Source organism: Coniophora puteana (genome assembly GCF_000271625.1).
Source record: "Coniophora puteana RWD-64-598 SS2 unplaced genomic scaffold CONPUscaffold_2, whole genome shotgun sequence".
Classification (NCBI taxonomy): Eukaryota; Fungi; Basidiomycota; class Agaricomycetes; order Boletales; family Coniophoraceae; genus Coniophora; species Coniophora puteana.
In genome coordinates this window covers 1,054,155-1,069,224 of record NW_006913054.1, presented here as the reverse complement: position 1 = coordinate 1,069,224, position 15,070 = coordinate 1,054,155, and the positions used below count along the sequence as shown (strand labels likewise).

The following is a 15,070-nucleotide window of genomic DNA, read 5'->3' as shown; positions in this document are numbered from 1 at the left end:
AGAGAGAGAGAGAGGCGATGGTGGAAGGGGAACGATGGGGGGGTTGAAAACTGAACGTGTCCAGCCAAGGTCTCAATTAAATGTTGTCTCGCTTACGTAACAATATTCTATCACGCCATCTCAGGTTTTCCGAGGAAAATCAGATCTAGTTCTAAGATCCAGCTTCGTCGGACTCACGGTCGTGCATCTCGTCATTTTTGTTCACTCGTAGCTTATGACAACATTTGAACTGCCTGCAGTAGATGCATATCGATGTGCATGGAATAAACTACAATGTTACTACGTATACAGATGAACAGAGAAGATTAAATCCATTGCTACAAAAAACCAGCCCCTAGCGGATCCGAGTTCGTGCTTGAGCTCGTGTCTGCTTGCGAAGTCGCATGCTCGTCCTGAGCTGGCGTTGCTTTCTCACTGTAAGTACCCGTGAGATGTGCGGCCCTCACGCTATCGCTCTGCGGTAGTTCCCCAATTGCTTTGGAAGGAGACAGCTTATCAATGGTCTCCGAGCGTTGCGGGGGGTGTGCGATAGTGGGATCCGTGGGGAGCGGGGAGGCATCAAATATGTCCTGGACGTGCGGACTACGGATCTGGCCCGTGAAAGGTGACCGTGTCGTACTCCATGGGTTATCGAAAGACGCAAGATTATTCGATTGTTGTAGCTTCACACTGTTCCAGGGGTTGTAAACAGATGCACTTGTGCTACCTTGTCTGATTCCATGTGAGGGGAATGTCTGCTCTTCGACTGTGCGATTGACTGAAGGTGTTTCAGAGAAATTGCTCTGCAATTCTCTATCTCCTAAAGTAGGTCTGTTAAAGTCTCGTGCGGAGCCACCGTAGGCGTCCTGAACCACAGAAAACGCGGCCGTGGCATTGGAAGACAGCTTCCCCCACATAGATCGCACACCGGCACCACTGAGAACATCAACTGCGTTCGCACCCCTTGCTCTGCTTTGTGAACCCCAGACTGTCGCCGCGTCTGTACTAGCGAGGTCAGGCTGTGATGATGAGATAGCAGAAGGGGCTATGGAGACAGGCGGCAACGGTTCGGCGAGACTCGTTTGAGAGACATCGGGGAGCGATGACCACAGACTTCGGAAACTGGCGCCTAGGCCACCTTGAGAAGGATTGGTTGATCTGGAAGACACTGGTGTTGGCTCATTTGATGATGACGGTGAAAGAGCGTCCGCATCTTGTACGGCATCCAAAGCGCTATCGGGAGTGACAGGTTCTTCATCGGCATTAGAAACAACAAGGCTTTCTGGATCCTCTTTGACCTGTGCAATGGCCACTTTCCCGTTCATTTCTTCATCTGTGCGCCCATAGAGCTCATTCCAGAACCTCACATCCTTCACGTTTGGGAGGAGAACTCCCATGTCTGCCTGCCTAGGATTGTCCAACTCTGGGCTGTAAGTGGGATTTTTGTTCTGTTCCATCTCCGCGGGAGAGTTAAACCAGTCCCAGACGCTTACAGTCTTCTCCGAGGGTATCATGCCGTCTTCTCCATACCGTCGCTCTCTCTCGCAGTTGAACAGGAAAGTTCCGTACTGGCAAGCATATAGTTGGTAGTGAAGATTTCGCAGGAATCGTTCATTGAACTCGAATCTGTCGGGATACTGTCGTTGTATCTGTCGAACACACTCCAGAAACTGGTGGAAGGCGGGACTAGTCTCTTTGACGTGGCTCTGGGAAGCAAAACGGTTTTGCACTGATGCTAGAAACGCTTGCGCAGCCTGTGCAGCCTCGCCACCGTTAGCAGCTCCAGCCGTATCTGCAAGCGAAGTGAAGAATTTCTCCGAGGAGAGGTGTCCACAGCGATCCAAGAATCTATGACCGAAAGCGATCCAATCCTTCTCCACCAGTATCTGAAAGCCACGCATTGACCTGTAAAAAGGATCGAGACATAGCTGAGAAAGAGCAGAAAGTTGCGAGGTACGATCCCACCCATCCGAGCAGTGAAGAAGAACGTGGGACGAGTTGACATGGATATTTCGGACGATGAGAAGAGTGCCCTCTAGAATTATTGAGATATGGCGCAGCCAATTAGAGCGCCTGAGTGCCTGGCGATCAAGAACGGCAAGCTGCTGAGCCTCGCCAGGAAGGTTGCCGCTTACACTGGCGGAAACGGTGTCGGCTTCTCGTAGAGCGTCTACCACCCGTCCGAGGGAATCTCTCATGGCATGGATATTGTCAATCCCCAGATACACCTTCTTGGCGTCTTTGTAATTGTCCATATTTTCTGTCCCGGCACCACGAGCTGTGTTGGCCATGGCATTAGCGGTAGGCCGAGCGTCCACGATCAGATTGGTACTTTGAGCGCCATAAACAGAAGCATTAGGAGTACGAGAATCTGGCGAGTGGTGTGACTGGAATATAGCCTCGACGAGCTTTTCGTCTTGTACGGACCGGTTTTGCTTTATGCCGACCATGGGTTGACTACAACGAGTTAAAGAGCCCTGTTGACAAGTTAGCGAGGGTAGCTTTGTTGAAGAGTTGCGCATACATAGTTGGCCCAGTGTAGATAAGTGAGGGCAGGTATTCGGCATTTACTACGGTACTTAGCAGCATATTGCAATGTAGAATCGCTGATGCGTGTTGGTACGATTAATCGAGATGGATAGGTAGAACTGAGCTGGGAGATTTGAGCAGGTCTGTTAATGCATAACGCCATCGCAGGGGAAATTACCCACCGAATAGTCCTTGTTGATGTCGGTGAACCGCCATGCCTTCGATCGTGTGCCGACGCCCATGCGACCAAACTCTTCCCTCGGCGAGTATATTGTCCATCCGCTCTTGAGTTCCAAAGGAGGTGTTGAGGAATAGTAAAACGCGTAAAGCTGATTCACAGAAGCTGCCTGATGCGTGAAACACGCGATCCCAACATCGAGCAGAAGACTCACTGCATACTGTGAGCTCTTTTACGCTCTCAAAAACATCAACAGCATCCTTGCCGTTCGTGAAGGACAGGGAGAATGTTTCAAATGTTCTCGTGTGGAAAGTTAGAGGATATTGGCCATGTAAGGTATGAGGTAGTTGCATGACAAGCGAGATGAGTGGGTATGGTACCTGATGACATGTCAGAGCTGCTCAATGGAGGAGAGTATGATCTCACCCACAGCTCCTCCCTTTCGGCATCCTCGTATCGAAATATGAGGTGATGCGCAGTGAGATGAATGGAACCGTACTCGGCTCTGCCCAATCTTCCGCAGAGTACCTTCTCCACCTTGAATGACGTTGGTGCAAGTTGAAATCAAGACTCGAGAGATCTTTACCTTAGTGACTCGGATAGCATCCATAGTGGTCTGAGGAGTCAAGAGTGGTTGGTGAGAGAGAAATGATGCGCTTTTATCAACACTTAAGAAGCCGACGATAGTCTATGCATTACGAAGACCCTGGAGCCTGAATGAAGTCAGGAAGGTATTTGAATGTGTTTATATCAGTGCTGTTCCAGCCCCTATCCTATCGACACTTCTGCTGTGTTAACGACGGTGTAAGCAAATGCGCAGAGGAACAGACATCAACAAATAATATCGATAAACAGCTAGTGTTTGAACAACACCTCAGTGATCCATGCCTACTATAATGCCCACAGTTCACTAATTACGTCTCCCTCAGTGCTTGGTTTGAGGTCAATGGCGAGTGCGGGCTCTTTCCGGATCCTCCTTTTTGTTTCCGTTTCAATGAGCTTGGGACAGAATCAGCTTGGAACATATGAATATCCGTCACCACTCACTGTCCCATAAGTATGGTCCAAGAAATCCTCTATATTGTAGCCGGGCTTTGTAAAGGCCTCCTCGAATATTCGAGCCAGACCAGACACTGCAGGATCATAGTGCTGCCTCTGGCTATATAGCTCCCATAACGAGGAGTCTAGGGCATTCGTGTTATTCGGGTTTATTTCCTCAGGAAGAAAATGATCTAAACGAGTTTAAAGAGCTGCTATACGTTTATCAGGTACATACATACCACTGTCTTGATCATCATCCAGGCTGACCCTGTGAATCATCACCATCAGGGCTGGATGCCTCTTGAGAACATTATAGGTAAATGGTATGACCATGACAATGGCAGCCGGGGGAGCAGTCAACGAAAGTCGTGCAAGTCGCTTGACAAAGGAGGCAAGCAACGTCGCAGGTAGATGACTGCATCTCCATCAGCATAAACAACAGCATTTATTGATACCTGACCTACGTCGAACTCAGAAACAGCTCCGTGAGTCGGAAGAAACGGGCGCGGTGCTTGAGGTGGAGTACATCTCGGTCCAAGAATGCGTAGAGACGTGTGTAGAAGGAGGGATAGTCCCTATGACGTTGTCAGCTAGTTTCTTTGAACCCATAAGCACCCTACAGGTTATAATCTCTCATCAAAGTGAAAAGGGCGTTAAACGCGAGGAGCCCCACCGTTCCGCCTAGAAAATGATGAATACGAGATAATGGTGTCAATAGGTAAGTAGGGGGCGCACCGAAGTCAACACATGCACTGATCCAATCCATCACTAGCACCGGTCTCGTAAGGTGAGGCAAAACACCACGGTGCATGATGTTCAACACCCTGATAGATAAATTTCTGTTCGCCTCGGAGCTGGCAAGAGAAAAGCGTGAAAGGAACGAGAGCCATGCGCGAGTGAAGACTGCACGATGTGCTTGTAGAGAATGAAGGGCTTGATGGAGATTAAGTTCATGTACCCGGCCTTTGATGGCTTTACTCTTGGTCGGTTTTGCATCGTCATCCTCGTCGAAGTACTTTCTCCAGTCATCTATATCCTCTTCGTTGTCGGCAAGGTCGTGTTCCTCCTCTGTATCTGCATCGGACCTGGAGCTTTTGGGGGCTGGCGGCCTTTGACCGAGTTCGTCAACCCACCACGAGTTGAGTTCGGATGGCTCGGTTGGGAAGGTCACGAGTTTCTCCATAATGGAGAGCATATTATCGAGGATATGAAGACAATCCTTAGGTGAGGCACGAGTGAGCACTGTGCTGAGCAGATGTGTCTAGTTCAGTAAGTGAGCAAGGCGAAACATACGCAGCTTACGTTGACAATCGAAGGAACCACCACCGCACATCGTCATACACGGAAAGCCATTTTTCAACAAAGAGTTCTCTGACGTTCTCTGCTAGCTTTCCCGGACTAATTGAGGATGCACCAGGCCGAGATGAAGGCGGGCACATGAGGATGGCGGAGACAACGGACTGAAAATGCGAGGAATGAAACTGCGGCTGAACTTTCGACGATGATGCATCAGAGGATGTTGAGTTCGTTAAGGACGTGGACAAGTGCTTCTGCAGCGAAAACAAAATTTCGAGGGCTGAAATCTTCAAAGCTTATGTGAGTACGTATTCGCAGGGGAGGCCGCTTCAACTCACTCGCAAGCCTGATTCTTCGTCTTGCAAAAGTCCTGACAAAATGTTGACATAGGCTTCCAGTTTGTCCCATATCCATCGTCGGACAGCTTTTGCAGTATCGTCTCCACCATGACCCAGCATTCCGCTAGTTACGATGACAACAAAGACACGGTAGAGACTGTAAATTGCACGAGACATGTTGTGCACCTCGGATGACGATTCTGCGAGCTCTAGAAGGTCCGCCAACTGATTGAGGGATGAGTGCGTTTTCACTGCAGAGCATATCTGAGTCTCGAGAAGTTTTAGCTCGTCTTGTACGTCATCGTTTGGTTTTCGTTTCTTTGCGGGCGGTGGTAGAGATCTGTTAGGCATTGGTGAACAACCGAAGAGTTTGAGAACATAAGATCTTCGCGAGCAAAATCCTAATAAACCCTTATGGGCAAAACCCCTAACTACAAGCTTCGGCGTCCCTTCTTTCAAGAACACTCCCCAATGTAACCATAACCACAGGATGTCAGGCGTGGATCGTTAGGAAAGACACAGAAAGAAGCCTGATACCCAGTATAAACACAGAGTGTCATCGGTAGTATTGTCATACGATATCAAACAACCCAAGGCAAACGTAACGACCCAAAGCTGTCCACTTCAAAGTTAAATCCAAAACAGTTTGCCCTTGGTGGAAGGTAGCTTATGCCAGAATTATCAAAGATGCACCGAGGAATAATGTAACGAAGGCTGAGCTAACGCCGTGTAAAACTGCACCATTTGTCGTTGACGCAGATACGGGCATGGCGCCGCTCATGGTCGCCGAGCTCGAAAGAGACGACCCGCTAGCTTTAGCAGTATTCTAGACAAGAGATTGTAAGCATATTCGGATACAACGTCAGACAAAAACCAACCTGGAAGGCTTGGAAAGTCATCTGTTCTGTGGGATTGATCGCGAACACCATTCCTTTCTCGCAGTGACTGCAGTCGAGACCTTAGTGTGGCCTGACGAGAATCAAAAATGTGCTTCCCTTACCCGATTTGACGACAGTAGAACCACATGGTGTTCGAGTTGGTCATGGTGAGACTGTACTGTGGGTACATGGAAGCATTGGTGGCAACTGGCTGAAAACCTGAGTCCATGCCCGTCATAGGGCTTGTGTTATTCTCGCAGGGCATATTGAAGGCCGACTGAGTAACGGTCTGTATGTTATGGGTCAGCATGGCATCATAAATGCATTAGCAAGCGCGTACATGGTTCCCACCCACGCTATAGCCAGAATGATCAAACTCGAGATTGATGTGCTCAAGGAATGCAACACTCACAACTGGAATGCGATTTTATCGCCGGAAGTAGCATTGACACTGTCTCATGTATCGAAATCCTTACTCCGTGCTGAATGTATTGAACGTACTTACTATGGCGGATTGAAAGTAGCCGTGCCATTCGAGCCGACCAGGATGGTGTATGTCTGCTGTGCAGCGGCTGCAGCGGAACAAACAACGGCAAAAAAGGCGGCAGAGAAGCGCATGGAAATGTGTTGAGAACCGAATAAAATAAATTGATGCCAGCACCGAAAGAATGATTGCAGTCAGAAGTTGGAGGGCGAAAGAAGGGAATATTTCGAGTCTAACCATCGCAGCATTAGATAGTACGTATCATAGCACTTAGGAGCGCGCTTACCCTGCTCGTGTTGAGAGAAAACTAAGTGAGTGAAGTAGTGGGCCTGTGGACACGAACTTATACGAGAGCCAAGTTGTCTTGGGGATCCGTCCCACGCAGGGCGATAGCGTACTATCCGTCAAGGAGGTCATCACGGAGAACTTCTTGTAGCGAAGTGCCATGATGCCATGAGAGGCTTGACAATTTTGCCCATGGTTGCTGTGAAGGGAAGAGGGAAAGATGTACGAGTGCTCTGGTCACCGAAGAACGTCGCTGAGACGTTGACTTCGTACGAAGAAGGCGCAAGGGAAGGCAACAAGGCCCTGCCAAGGACCCCCGCCAACAGGTCGCCAACCCGAAGCTAAGCGCAGGTTGAATCTAAGACATGAATAAGTTATAGATTTCGAAGTCATTGCTAGGGCTAGGGCTTGAGTTTTGCGACGGCTGAGGTCATGGGTAGCCTTTAGAGGCCGGCAGGTTGCCTGACGACTATGAGACTTACTCTGACTTACTACGAGAAGTGTGTTTGAGTTAGGGGTCATATCCATAAGTGGGAGATTCTCACCCGAAATAACCGAAATATCAAGTCAGCGGCTTTCAACGTCAAGTCAACTCTGTGACTTCGAGTAAAGTGCGCTAAAGCCTTCGCCATGTCTTCCATCCTGAAGCTGAAGTTCCGTACCTCGCTCAATCCATCACGGATCTGCTTTCGGTTAGGTGCCAGCCATATGACTGGCCTCCATCGTAGGCAAATCCACTACCTGAATGTAGGTAACGAGGTTAGTTCACCGCCCTTTTCCGAGCACAAGTCGTGGTGAGCATGCTTCTAGTGATCTCGTTCGTATCCATGCAGACCTTCAAGAAAGTCGCTTTGAACACGGCTTCCAAGGATAAAGTTGTGCTGGTCGATTTTTACGCAGAGTGAGTGGATTTAGAATATGTATACGTTGATGCTTGCTGAACATTAGGTGACGTTTTGACAGTTGGTGCCCGCCTTGCAAACTGATTTCTCCCATACTTGAGAAATTGACCAATGACGAAAGTGTAAAGACAGGAAGCAACCGGTCATTAGACTTGGTCACTATCAATGCTGACGAACAGGTCGAGATGGCGTCAGAGTATCAGGTAAGAGTGCTCTTTGGTTTTCACTAAACGAACCAATATTGATACGATGCAGATACGCTCCCTGCCAACGGTGATGGCATTCCGAGATGGCAAGCCCGTGAATCACTTCATTGGTGCTTTAAACGAGAGTGGCATCCGCCAGTTCTTGCAGCGTGTCTGAAGTGAAGGTTGTATGACCTACCAGCTAGTCCCTTTGAGTTTTTATCCAGACCACTGAATATATTAAAGCGATTCAAGGAGATGGTATGTTGCACCGGGAAAGGTCACACTAGGTAAACGAGGGAAAACGCTGAGTGAATACAGGCGAAGAGGAGCAAAAGAGGGTCTCAAGAAGATAGGAAAGGCAGACTACAGTACGGAAAGGTATCGACAAACCCTACTGTCCTGCGGAGGTGAAATGGACACAGGGTCTATACTAAACGTACGCGAACAGACAAAGGAGAAGGGAGAAAACAGGTCACACTCCAAGTCTTGTGGAAGATCACTGGATGGTGCAGCATGCTTTGTTCGTCTGTGGAGCATAGGGATCTTCACTCCTTCCGACCGGTCCCCATACAGACGGAACCTTGATAAAGATGGATCAGTGGGCGGACATAGGTTCAGCATATCAGATGGCATTGCGCACCAGATGGTCTTTCGTGGTCTTACAGTACCGTATGAGGCTAGAATTTCACCAATCAGGGAAAGCTAGAACGTAAAACGCAGCGATACGTACCTCGCGCTGGCCTCGCTGACGCGAATCCTGGGTCGTGCCAGGTCTTCTCTTAACCTCTGGTTGTGCTCCAGCAAGCGGCGGTATCGCAGCTCAGACATTGATTGCCTTCCACCTCGAGCGCTCATGATTGATTGAAGGAATGTAGTTTCAGATCAAGGAAAACGGTGGGATGTTGAATTGTAGACCGGCTGGAACAACCACCTGGGGGAGCAAGTGGCGAAGCGTTATTGAGGCAGAATTACGAGATGGGTTAGAAGAACTTGCTACTGTCTGTAAAATGAATCTGAGGTCGGTTATGCAAGGGCGCTGGGTATTTTTTGGCCGGGGGGGAAGGATACGTGGGAGGATAACGACGGTGATGGCAGCGTTGAGTGAAGTGGCGGACAGTGCCCGAACCAATTCGGACTACAAATTAGGCTCTCACCATCAATATGCATCAATACTAGTTTATGGCGCCTTCACATAAGCATCCTCTCCCGCTCCGGCATCACTCATTCATGTCGCAGACACCCGCTTTTCGTGAGTTCAAGTCTCCGCTGTCCATACGAGTCCACACCGGCCCAGCTTGCATAATTACGCCCCTACTTACATAATTCGTTTGACCACTAGTACTTTCCTTGAACTTGCAAGTCAAATCTGAGAAATGACGTGGGAAATACAGACGTGGACGTTTAAACCCTACTTTCATTATAATAGTGTAATCACACATCGGGGTTTGAAGACCACAGCTCCCTCAACAAGTACACGCACATAAAGTACTAAGACCACCGTGCTCAAGAAGGAAAGACTGTGCCACCGATAGCATGCCAGCGCAACATAGGAGCAAGTGGTAAAGCCGAGCAGCCTGACGTCGCCAATTAGTATTTCGCGAGTATGTCCCTGAGCAATTTCTCCTTTGCCCTCGAGTGATCCTCACTACTGAGGGATTTCATCTTTCTGTCAACTTTAGATATCAGGCGTTCCACGTCGACGGAAGTTGAGCTGGATAGATGGCGCAATCGAGAAACTTGACGAAAGAGAGATTAGCCATCCTGGTTCCAAGACGCTAAGTGGTGTGCATAGGTCACCATGCTCGCCAATGTTTGTTTCTAGGCTTTTCACGAGCTCGTCCGAGTCGTCGCGCTTATGGGCCAGTTGCATGTAGAGATCATCTAGCTCGTTCTGGGAAACCATAGGTCGACTGCGCGGATGGAAGCTGACTGAGATTACCTTCTTCTGAGTGTATGTTGTCCCAACGAGGTCTTGTTCACGTAGGATAGCATCCTCGAATGTTTTTGAGCTAGTCACAAAGATAGAGAGTCCGGCTAGCAAAGCAGGAGAAGTTACGCGATCGACTTGCGAGTGAACACGCCTGATGTCGTTTATAACATGAAAGTATGTGTCTTTGATGAGCTGCCTGGCCTGACGATCCTGAGCTAGAAATGCAGGTTGTAATTTATCGACAACTGCGGAGGCGCTGTCCTCCTTCTCCTGAACGTCGCTTCTGAGTGAACCACGAGACGCATATATGCGTTAGACGGAAAAGAGCCCAGCAAGAAAGTCTCCTACAGATCAAGCAAACTCATGAAGGCAGTTTCGTCATCCCAGTCTGAGCTGCCTTCGAGTTCGCCGGAATCGTTGTCTTGAACGTGATTGGCCTGCTTGGTGGGTGTATGCGGTCCCTCAAGATCTTGCATCGTGTGTCCAGCGTCAAAGAGGGCTTCGCGTCGCGTAGACAGAGCTGCTTCCGGTCGTACATTGTCCCGCCGCTGTAATCCTGTACAGCACGCATGAGTATTGCTGTACGAATTGGGAGCGATATGAAAGAGCGATTCCAACGTAAATTTGAGGCTGTTCCAGCACTGTACCGAGGAGCTGATGCATTGCAATTCCTGGGACTTGATTGTCGTATCATGGTGATTGCGGGGGGCCGTTTGCGCTGATATGTATGAATAGCAGGGGTGGTGACGGAATACAAGGGATACACCGTATATATACCGCCGTGATCCCGACCATTCTTATTCCCATAAGCCATTTTCACCACGGGCAAACTGCTATTTTTTGCTGGAGAAAAATGAGAGAAAATGAGTGGAGGTGAAAACCCCCTTCGCCGAGTTTTCACCGCGAGAAAAGTCAAAGGAAAGATAACCATTGCACCCGAGAGAGCGCCTTTTCTGGGCGAGAAAAGGTTAACAATTCCCCAAAGTCGGCAAATTTACCAAATTAGGCGTCCATAATGAGACATTTATCCTTTTCTCACCCAGAAAAGGCGCTCTCTCGGGTTCAATGATAATCTTTCCTTTGACTTTTCTCGCGGTGAAAACTCAGCGAAAAAGGTTTTCACCTACACGCCTTTTCTCTCTTTTTTCTCCGCCGAAAAATGGCAGTTTGCCCGTAGTGTTTTCAGCCTCCGATCGGCAACTCCCCGCAAAACCCGCTTCACCATTCGCGCCGACCCCGTGCCTGTGTGCTGGAGTTAGTCCATCCTTCGCTTTTCTTGCCACCGAAGGACCCATCGACTGCCACCTCCTACTTTCACCATCCTCAAACAACACATACTCACAACAACACAAAACCCCTTCGCTCCCACATACTTTCATAATGAGCTCCCGACCCCACAAGCAGTCCATGTCCGAGCTCAAGCTGCGCCGACTTGTGGAACACAATCAACGGTTGAGAGAAGACCTCGCGCGGCCGCGTATGAGAGTCAGCGAGGCATCAGCAAGGTCTATCATCATTATTCTACATGGAACTCGTGTGATGCTAACGCCTGCCTTCCTGTAACCAGCCTCATCCGGTACTGCAAAAGTACGAAAGACCACCTGGTGCGTGTCCTGAAGCTTCTCAATGGCTCTCCCTTTCCGTATCTCGTCGATCAGGACTCATGTGTACATCGTTTAGGTTCCTTCTGTGTGGGGTCCTGTGAGCAAGCAGGACGACCCTTACGCGCCACCCGAGCAGCCATGCTGCAACTGCGTCATAATGTAATCTCTATCGCGTGCCCTATACCCCTCCACGGTGACTATACCTTGGACAATTCCCGCAAGCCTCCGCACGTTTCCGCACGTCCGTCGCTCGGCGCTTCCAACGCAATTCGTTACTTGCTCGCTCGCCTCGTTGAAAGCCACACGCTCGTTATCCCCAAGCTACCACATACATCATATTGCTTACTCCATGGACTCACCTATGGGCTTACATGCTACACAAGGCAACCGAACCTTGTGTAAAATCCGCCGTGTTTTCTTGCTTTGCTACCCTTTAATATGGTTTAGTTCACATCTCATTGGAAATTCTTTGTTATATAATCAAGAGGCCTGTTTCTTTCGCGACATACATATATATTCTTGTTGCAAGCTGTGAGCTAGCTAGGAGCGATTCCCTATGTACAGTCTATGCTCCGTGTCAATCAAGCTGCTAGATGATACAAAGGCCGGTACCGGTGAGTTTACACAAAGGATCTTCTCGAGAAAGTCGGAGGGTTTGTGGTCCGCACTGAGATACACTAAGCGCCAAATCATGATCAGGCCAACCTTACACCGGGCTTCCCAGAATGACTTCACAGTGCCAGACCATCAATGGGGGACAAGGACTGGCCATTGAGTGAAAACGTGGCATATTGACGTTTGCTGGCATGTGCTTGACAAGTGTCTGTTCCGGTCCAATTACTTAGTCGTCGTGGCAGTGTAAATGAGCATTTTACTCATCCAGAGCACGTTTTCAAATTAGCTTTTGTTCTTGTCGCTGTCTCTCAGCGGGCTGCAGCTTTATACCTGTGAAGCGCGCCTGTGCCCCTCACACGGACTGCTCTTCCAGACACCACGAAGTACTAGGGGCTCCTGTGCAATTGTCATGCTGGAAGGTATTCGCGCGCAGCTACGCGTCCTGGCCCAGCCGTTAGCTGCGAAGAGCGGTCTACAGAAGATACCGGACTACGCGGATGTCATCGTTTTCTCGACGCTCTTTTTTACGTTTGTGCATCTCGTCTTGTCGCCTCTGCTGAGTAGCGCGCTATTTCCATCATCATATGCCAAGGCTGGCAAGAGGGTGCAACATAACTGGTAAGTCATCGACATGGAGTTTTTCAAGGTAACGGTGCCATGTCTAACTGAGCACCTTAGGGATATACATGTCGTCTCTCTGGTGCACGCGGTTGTTATCATAGTGTTGTCAGGTCGCTGCCTGATGATTCCTGCTCTGGATGCGGACCGTGCCTTTGGATGGGATGACCAGGCAGGCTATGTCATTGCTATCGCGTGCGGGTGAGTCTGCGTCGTGGGTGGTTCAAATAGTCTCGTATCAATGTGATGTCACAGGTACTTCATCTGGGACTTGGTTGATTCTATAGTGGAGTTTACAGACATTGGTTTCGTTCTTCATGGTACGTGTCTCTTCAGCTCATATCGCTAGACTTCCGTACTCATGGCGGCTGTAGGTTTCTCGTGTACTTTGATATATGGGCTTGCATTTGTGAGTCTTGGCTCGAATGAGATTTACGGGTCGTGGCTTGACCATTGCGAAAGAGACCGTTCTTGCAATACTATGGGCTTCGCTTTTTGTTCTGGGAATTGTGCGTGTACATTGCTTCTCCGTACGTCCTTCGTCTGAACTCTCCGTCTCTTAGGAGTACTGTTTTCCTCAACATTCACTGGTGAGTATAAATCTATCAAATGTATTCATTCACTAATATAGGATGCCAGGTTCTTGGACAAGACCGGCCAGTCGGGTAGTCAGTTTCAGCTGCTCAATGGCATCTGCTTATTGGCCACATTCTTTTCCGTTCGGCTGATCTGGGGCGGTAAAATGGTGCGCAAAATCCTCTTTGAAATCTACCTTGAGACCGATTTTCTCCTGTAGTCATTCGACTTTTGGCATACACTGGGGGATATCTACAACCAGCTCCCTATCATATATTCTTTGGTGTACGGTGTTGGTAACGTCGTCCTGCAATCGCTCAACTGGCTTTGGTAAGAAGATCCCGTGATTGTTCACCCTGCATCTCATTCTCCATCGTGTAGGTTCACGAAGATGATTACTGCTCTTCGTAAGCGATTCACTCAAACAACTGGACATGCAAATGAACACGCCAATGGCAATGGTCACATCAATGGTACCAAGAAGTCGAAGCTCAACTAGCCGGGCTACAGCGTTAGAATATTATTGCATCTTTAGTGAATCTATATAGAAATGCTAATATACTTACACCTATACAAGAACATTCAGACGCTGCAAAACGCTCCCTGAACTTGCGATCTAACACGCCGTTCCCATGTCACCAAGTTGACTCTTTTAGTAACTTCGATGCGGACGTCGTCGCTTCCGTGCATGAGGACGTGGAGGTACGCGAAGGCAAGCGCGTCCAACGCGGTAGCATTGCTGCAAGGGGAACGACAGGACAAATAAGTTAACTGATGAGACACGGCAAACAGCTTTGCGGTACTTACTCTGAACCAAGGAACCATTTATCAGTCCCTAGCCGTTCAGAGAGAGCGCCAATGGCCTCTGTATATCGGCCCTGAATGGAAGCGAAGGTCATCCTCACCCCATAAGGAGGAATAAAAGAGCTAATGCCAGTCAGGGGAGCGGGCGGAGGGTTCATGAGAGCTTGTACTGGTCTGATTGCGCCCGAATCTGCTTCCATTAGTGAAGAGAACAGGGAAGGGAGTGGTAAGGAGGTGATCTGTAACGGAAGTTAGGAAGACCTGAAAGCAGACACGTCCACTTCAGCTTACCAGAGCAGTATGCACGACGCCTTCCAGAAGGGAGACCCATGCGCGACTCTCATCCTTACATGGCCCGTCCTTGTAGCCCTCGAGGTCATCCACGGGTACCCCGAGTTGCTCGTCTACCCAGCCTGGGATCATATGCGCGGCCAGGAGGTTACCATCAACGTCGCCGAATGCAGGAACATGCAAATTGGGCAGACGTTCACCCAATGCGCCTTCCGGCGAGACATCTGAGCGAACAGCAACGTTGGTGAGGCCGCGAAGGGCGATGTAAGCCTGCCATTTTAGACATTCGACATCGGTGCTGAGGAAATCGGAGGTTTCGAAGGTTCTTGGTGGTGCGATCCACAGCGTAGGCTTTTGCACAGGGCGCTTGAACGGAACAGTTATAGGAGAGTGTGACTGGAGGGGAAAGAGACTGAAGAATTTCTGGATGGGACCGGGGACTGTGAGGATGCTGTCCATGTTGACTAATACTCGGTGAAGTATGAGTGCAGTCACAAGGCCTTCCAAAAGTAAATGAGGCCGGTACAAGCCTTC

The 15,070-nt window shown here is 49.2% G+C and overlaps 8 protein-coding genes across 8 annotated transcripts; 2 read left to right on the top strand and 6 right to left on the bottom strand.

Annotated features, from left to right (window-relative positions):
• Window positions 1-235: 235 nt before the first annotated feature.
• Window positions 236-3,390, bottom strand: CONPUDRAFT_97388 (phosphatases II). Its single transcript, XM_007766397.1, has 6 exons — window positions 3,273-3,390; window positions 3,113-3,223; window positions 2,901-3,066; window positions 2,691-2,851; window positions 2,504-2,632; window positions 236-2,456 (listed from the first exon to the last, which is right to left on the bottom strand). The coding sequence occupies exons 1-6, from the start codon at window positions 3,294-3,296 to the stop codon at window positions 318-320; spliced, it is 2,730 nt and encodes a 909-aa protein (XP_007764587.1). The 5' UTR covers window positions 3,297-3,390; the 3' UTR covers window positions 236-317.
• Window positions 3,391-3,577: 187 nt separating this feature from the next.
• CONPUDRAFT_134780 (CBF-domain-containing protein) lies at window positions 3,578-5,712 on the bottom strand (the record flags this gene model as incomplete). The annotated part of the gene is made up of 8 exons (XM_007766396.1): window positions 3,578-3,685; window positions 3,734-3,918; window positions 3,967-4,142; window positions 4,192-4,302; window positions 4,348-4,408; window positions 4,463-4,974; window positions 5,030-5,310; window positions 5,362-5,712. The coding sequence occupies 8 exons, from the start codon at window positions 5,710-5,712 to the stop codon at window positions 3,578-3,580; spliced, it is 1,785 nt and encodes a 594-aa protein (XP_007764586.1).
• A 228-nt stretch (window positions 5,713-5,940) lies between these two features.
• On the bottom strand, window positions 5,941-7,455 carry CONPUDRAFT_162242 (uncharacterized protein). The gene is made up of 7 exons (XM_007766395.1): window positions 7,010-7,455; window positions 6,745-6,955; window positions 6,652-6,690; window positions 6,580-6,595; window positions 6,362-6,528; window positions 6,240-6,306; window positions 5,941-6,187 (listed from the first exon to the last, which is right to left on the bottom strand). Exons 2-7 carry the CDS (start codon window positions 6,855-6,857, stop codon window positions 6,029-6,031), a joined length of 561 nt encoding a protein of 186 aa, XP_007764585.1. The 5' UTR covers window positions 6,858-6,955; window positions 7,010-7,455; the 3' UTR covers window positions 5,941-6,028.
• Window positions 7,456-8,210: 755 nt separating this feature from the next.
• On the bottom strand, window positions 8,211-9,183 carry CONPUDRAFT_117192 (G-protein gamma subunit). Its single transcript, XM_007766394.1, has 4 exons — window positions 9,093-9,183; window positions 8,829-9,029; window positions 8,739-8,775; window positions 8,211-8,678 (listed from the first exon to the last, which is right to left on the bottom strand). The coding sequence occupies exons 2-4, from the start codon at window positions 8,951-8,953 to the stop codon at window positions 8,595-8,597; spliced, it is 246 nt and encodes an 81-aa protein (XP_007764584.1). The 5' UTR covers window positions 8,954-9,029; window positions 9,093-9,183; the 3' UTR covers window positions 8,211-8,594.
• A 590-nt stretch (window positions 9,184-9,773) lies between these two features.
• CONPUDRAFT_149792 (uncharacterized protein) lies at window positions 9,774-10,504 on the bottom strand (the record flags this gene model as incomplete). Its single annotated transcript, XM_007766393.1, has 2 exons — window positions 9,774-10,311; window positions 10,377-10,504. 2 exons carry the CDS (start codon window positions 10,502-10,504, stop codon window positions 9,774-9,776), a joined length of 666 nt encoding a protein of 221 aa, XP_007764583.1.
• Window positions 10,505-11,408: 904 nt separating this feature from the next.
• Window positions 11,409-11,795, top strand: CONPUDRAFT_48412 (guanine nucleotide-binding protein subunit gamma; the record flags this gene model as incomplete). Its single annotated transcript, XM_007765891.1, has 3 exons — window positions 11,409-11,533; window positions 11,596-11,632; window positions 11,709-11,795. The coding sequence occupies 3 exons, from the start codon at window positions 11,409-11,411 to the stop codon at window positions 11,793-11,795; spliced, it is 249 nt and encodes an 82-aa protein (XP_007764081.1).
• Window positions 11,796-12,656: 861 nt separating this feature from the next.
• Window positions 12,657-13,940, top strand: CONPUDRAFT_47727 (DUF887-domain-containing protein; the record flags this gene model as incomplete). The annotated part of the gene is made up of 9 exons (XM_007765839.1): window positions 12,657-12,865; window positions 12,926-13,066; window positions 13,121-13,185; window positions 13,240-13,274; window positions 13,328-13,374; window positions 13,429-13,455; window positions 13,505-13,610; window positions 13,662-13,771; window positions 13,823-13,940. The coding sequence occupies 9 exons, from the start codon at window positions 12,657-12,659 to the stop codon at window positions 13,938-13,940; spliced, it is 858 nt and encodes a 285-aa protein (XP_007764029.1).
• An 83-nt stretch (window positions 13,941-14,023) lies between these two features.
• Window positions 14,024-14,995, bottom strand: CONPUDRAFT_47817 (uncharacterized protein; the record flags this gene model as incomplete). The annotated part of the gene is made up of 3 exons (XM_007765848.1): window positions 14,024-14,180; window positions 14,249-14,484; window positions 14,537-14,995. 3 exons carry the CDS (start codon window positions 14,993-14,995, stop codon window positions 14,024-14,026), a joined length of 852 nt encoding a protein of 283 aa, XP_007764038.1.
• Between the last annotated feature and the right edge of the window lie 75 nt (window positions 14,996-15,070).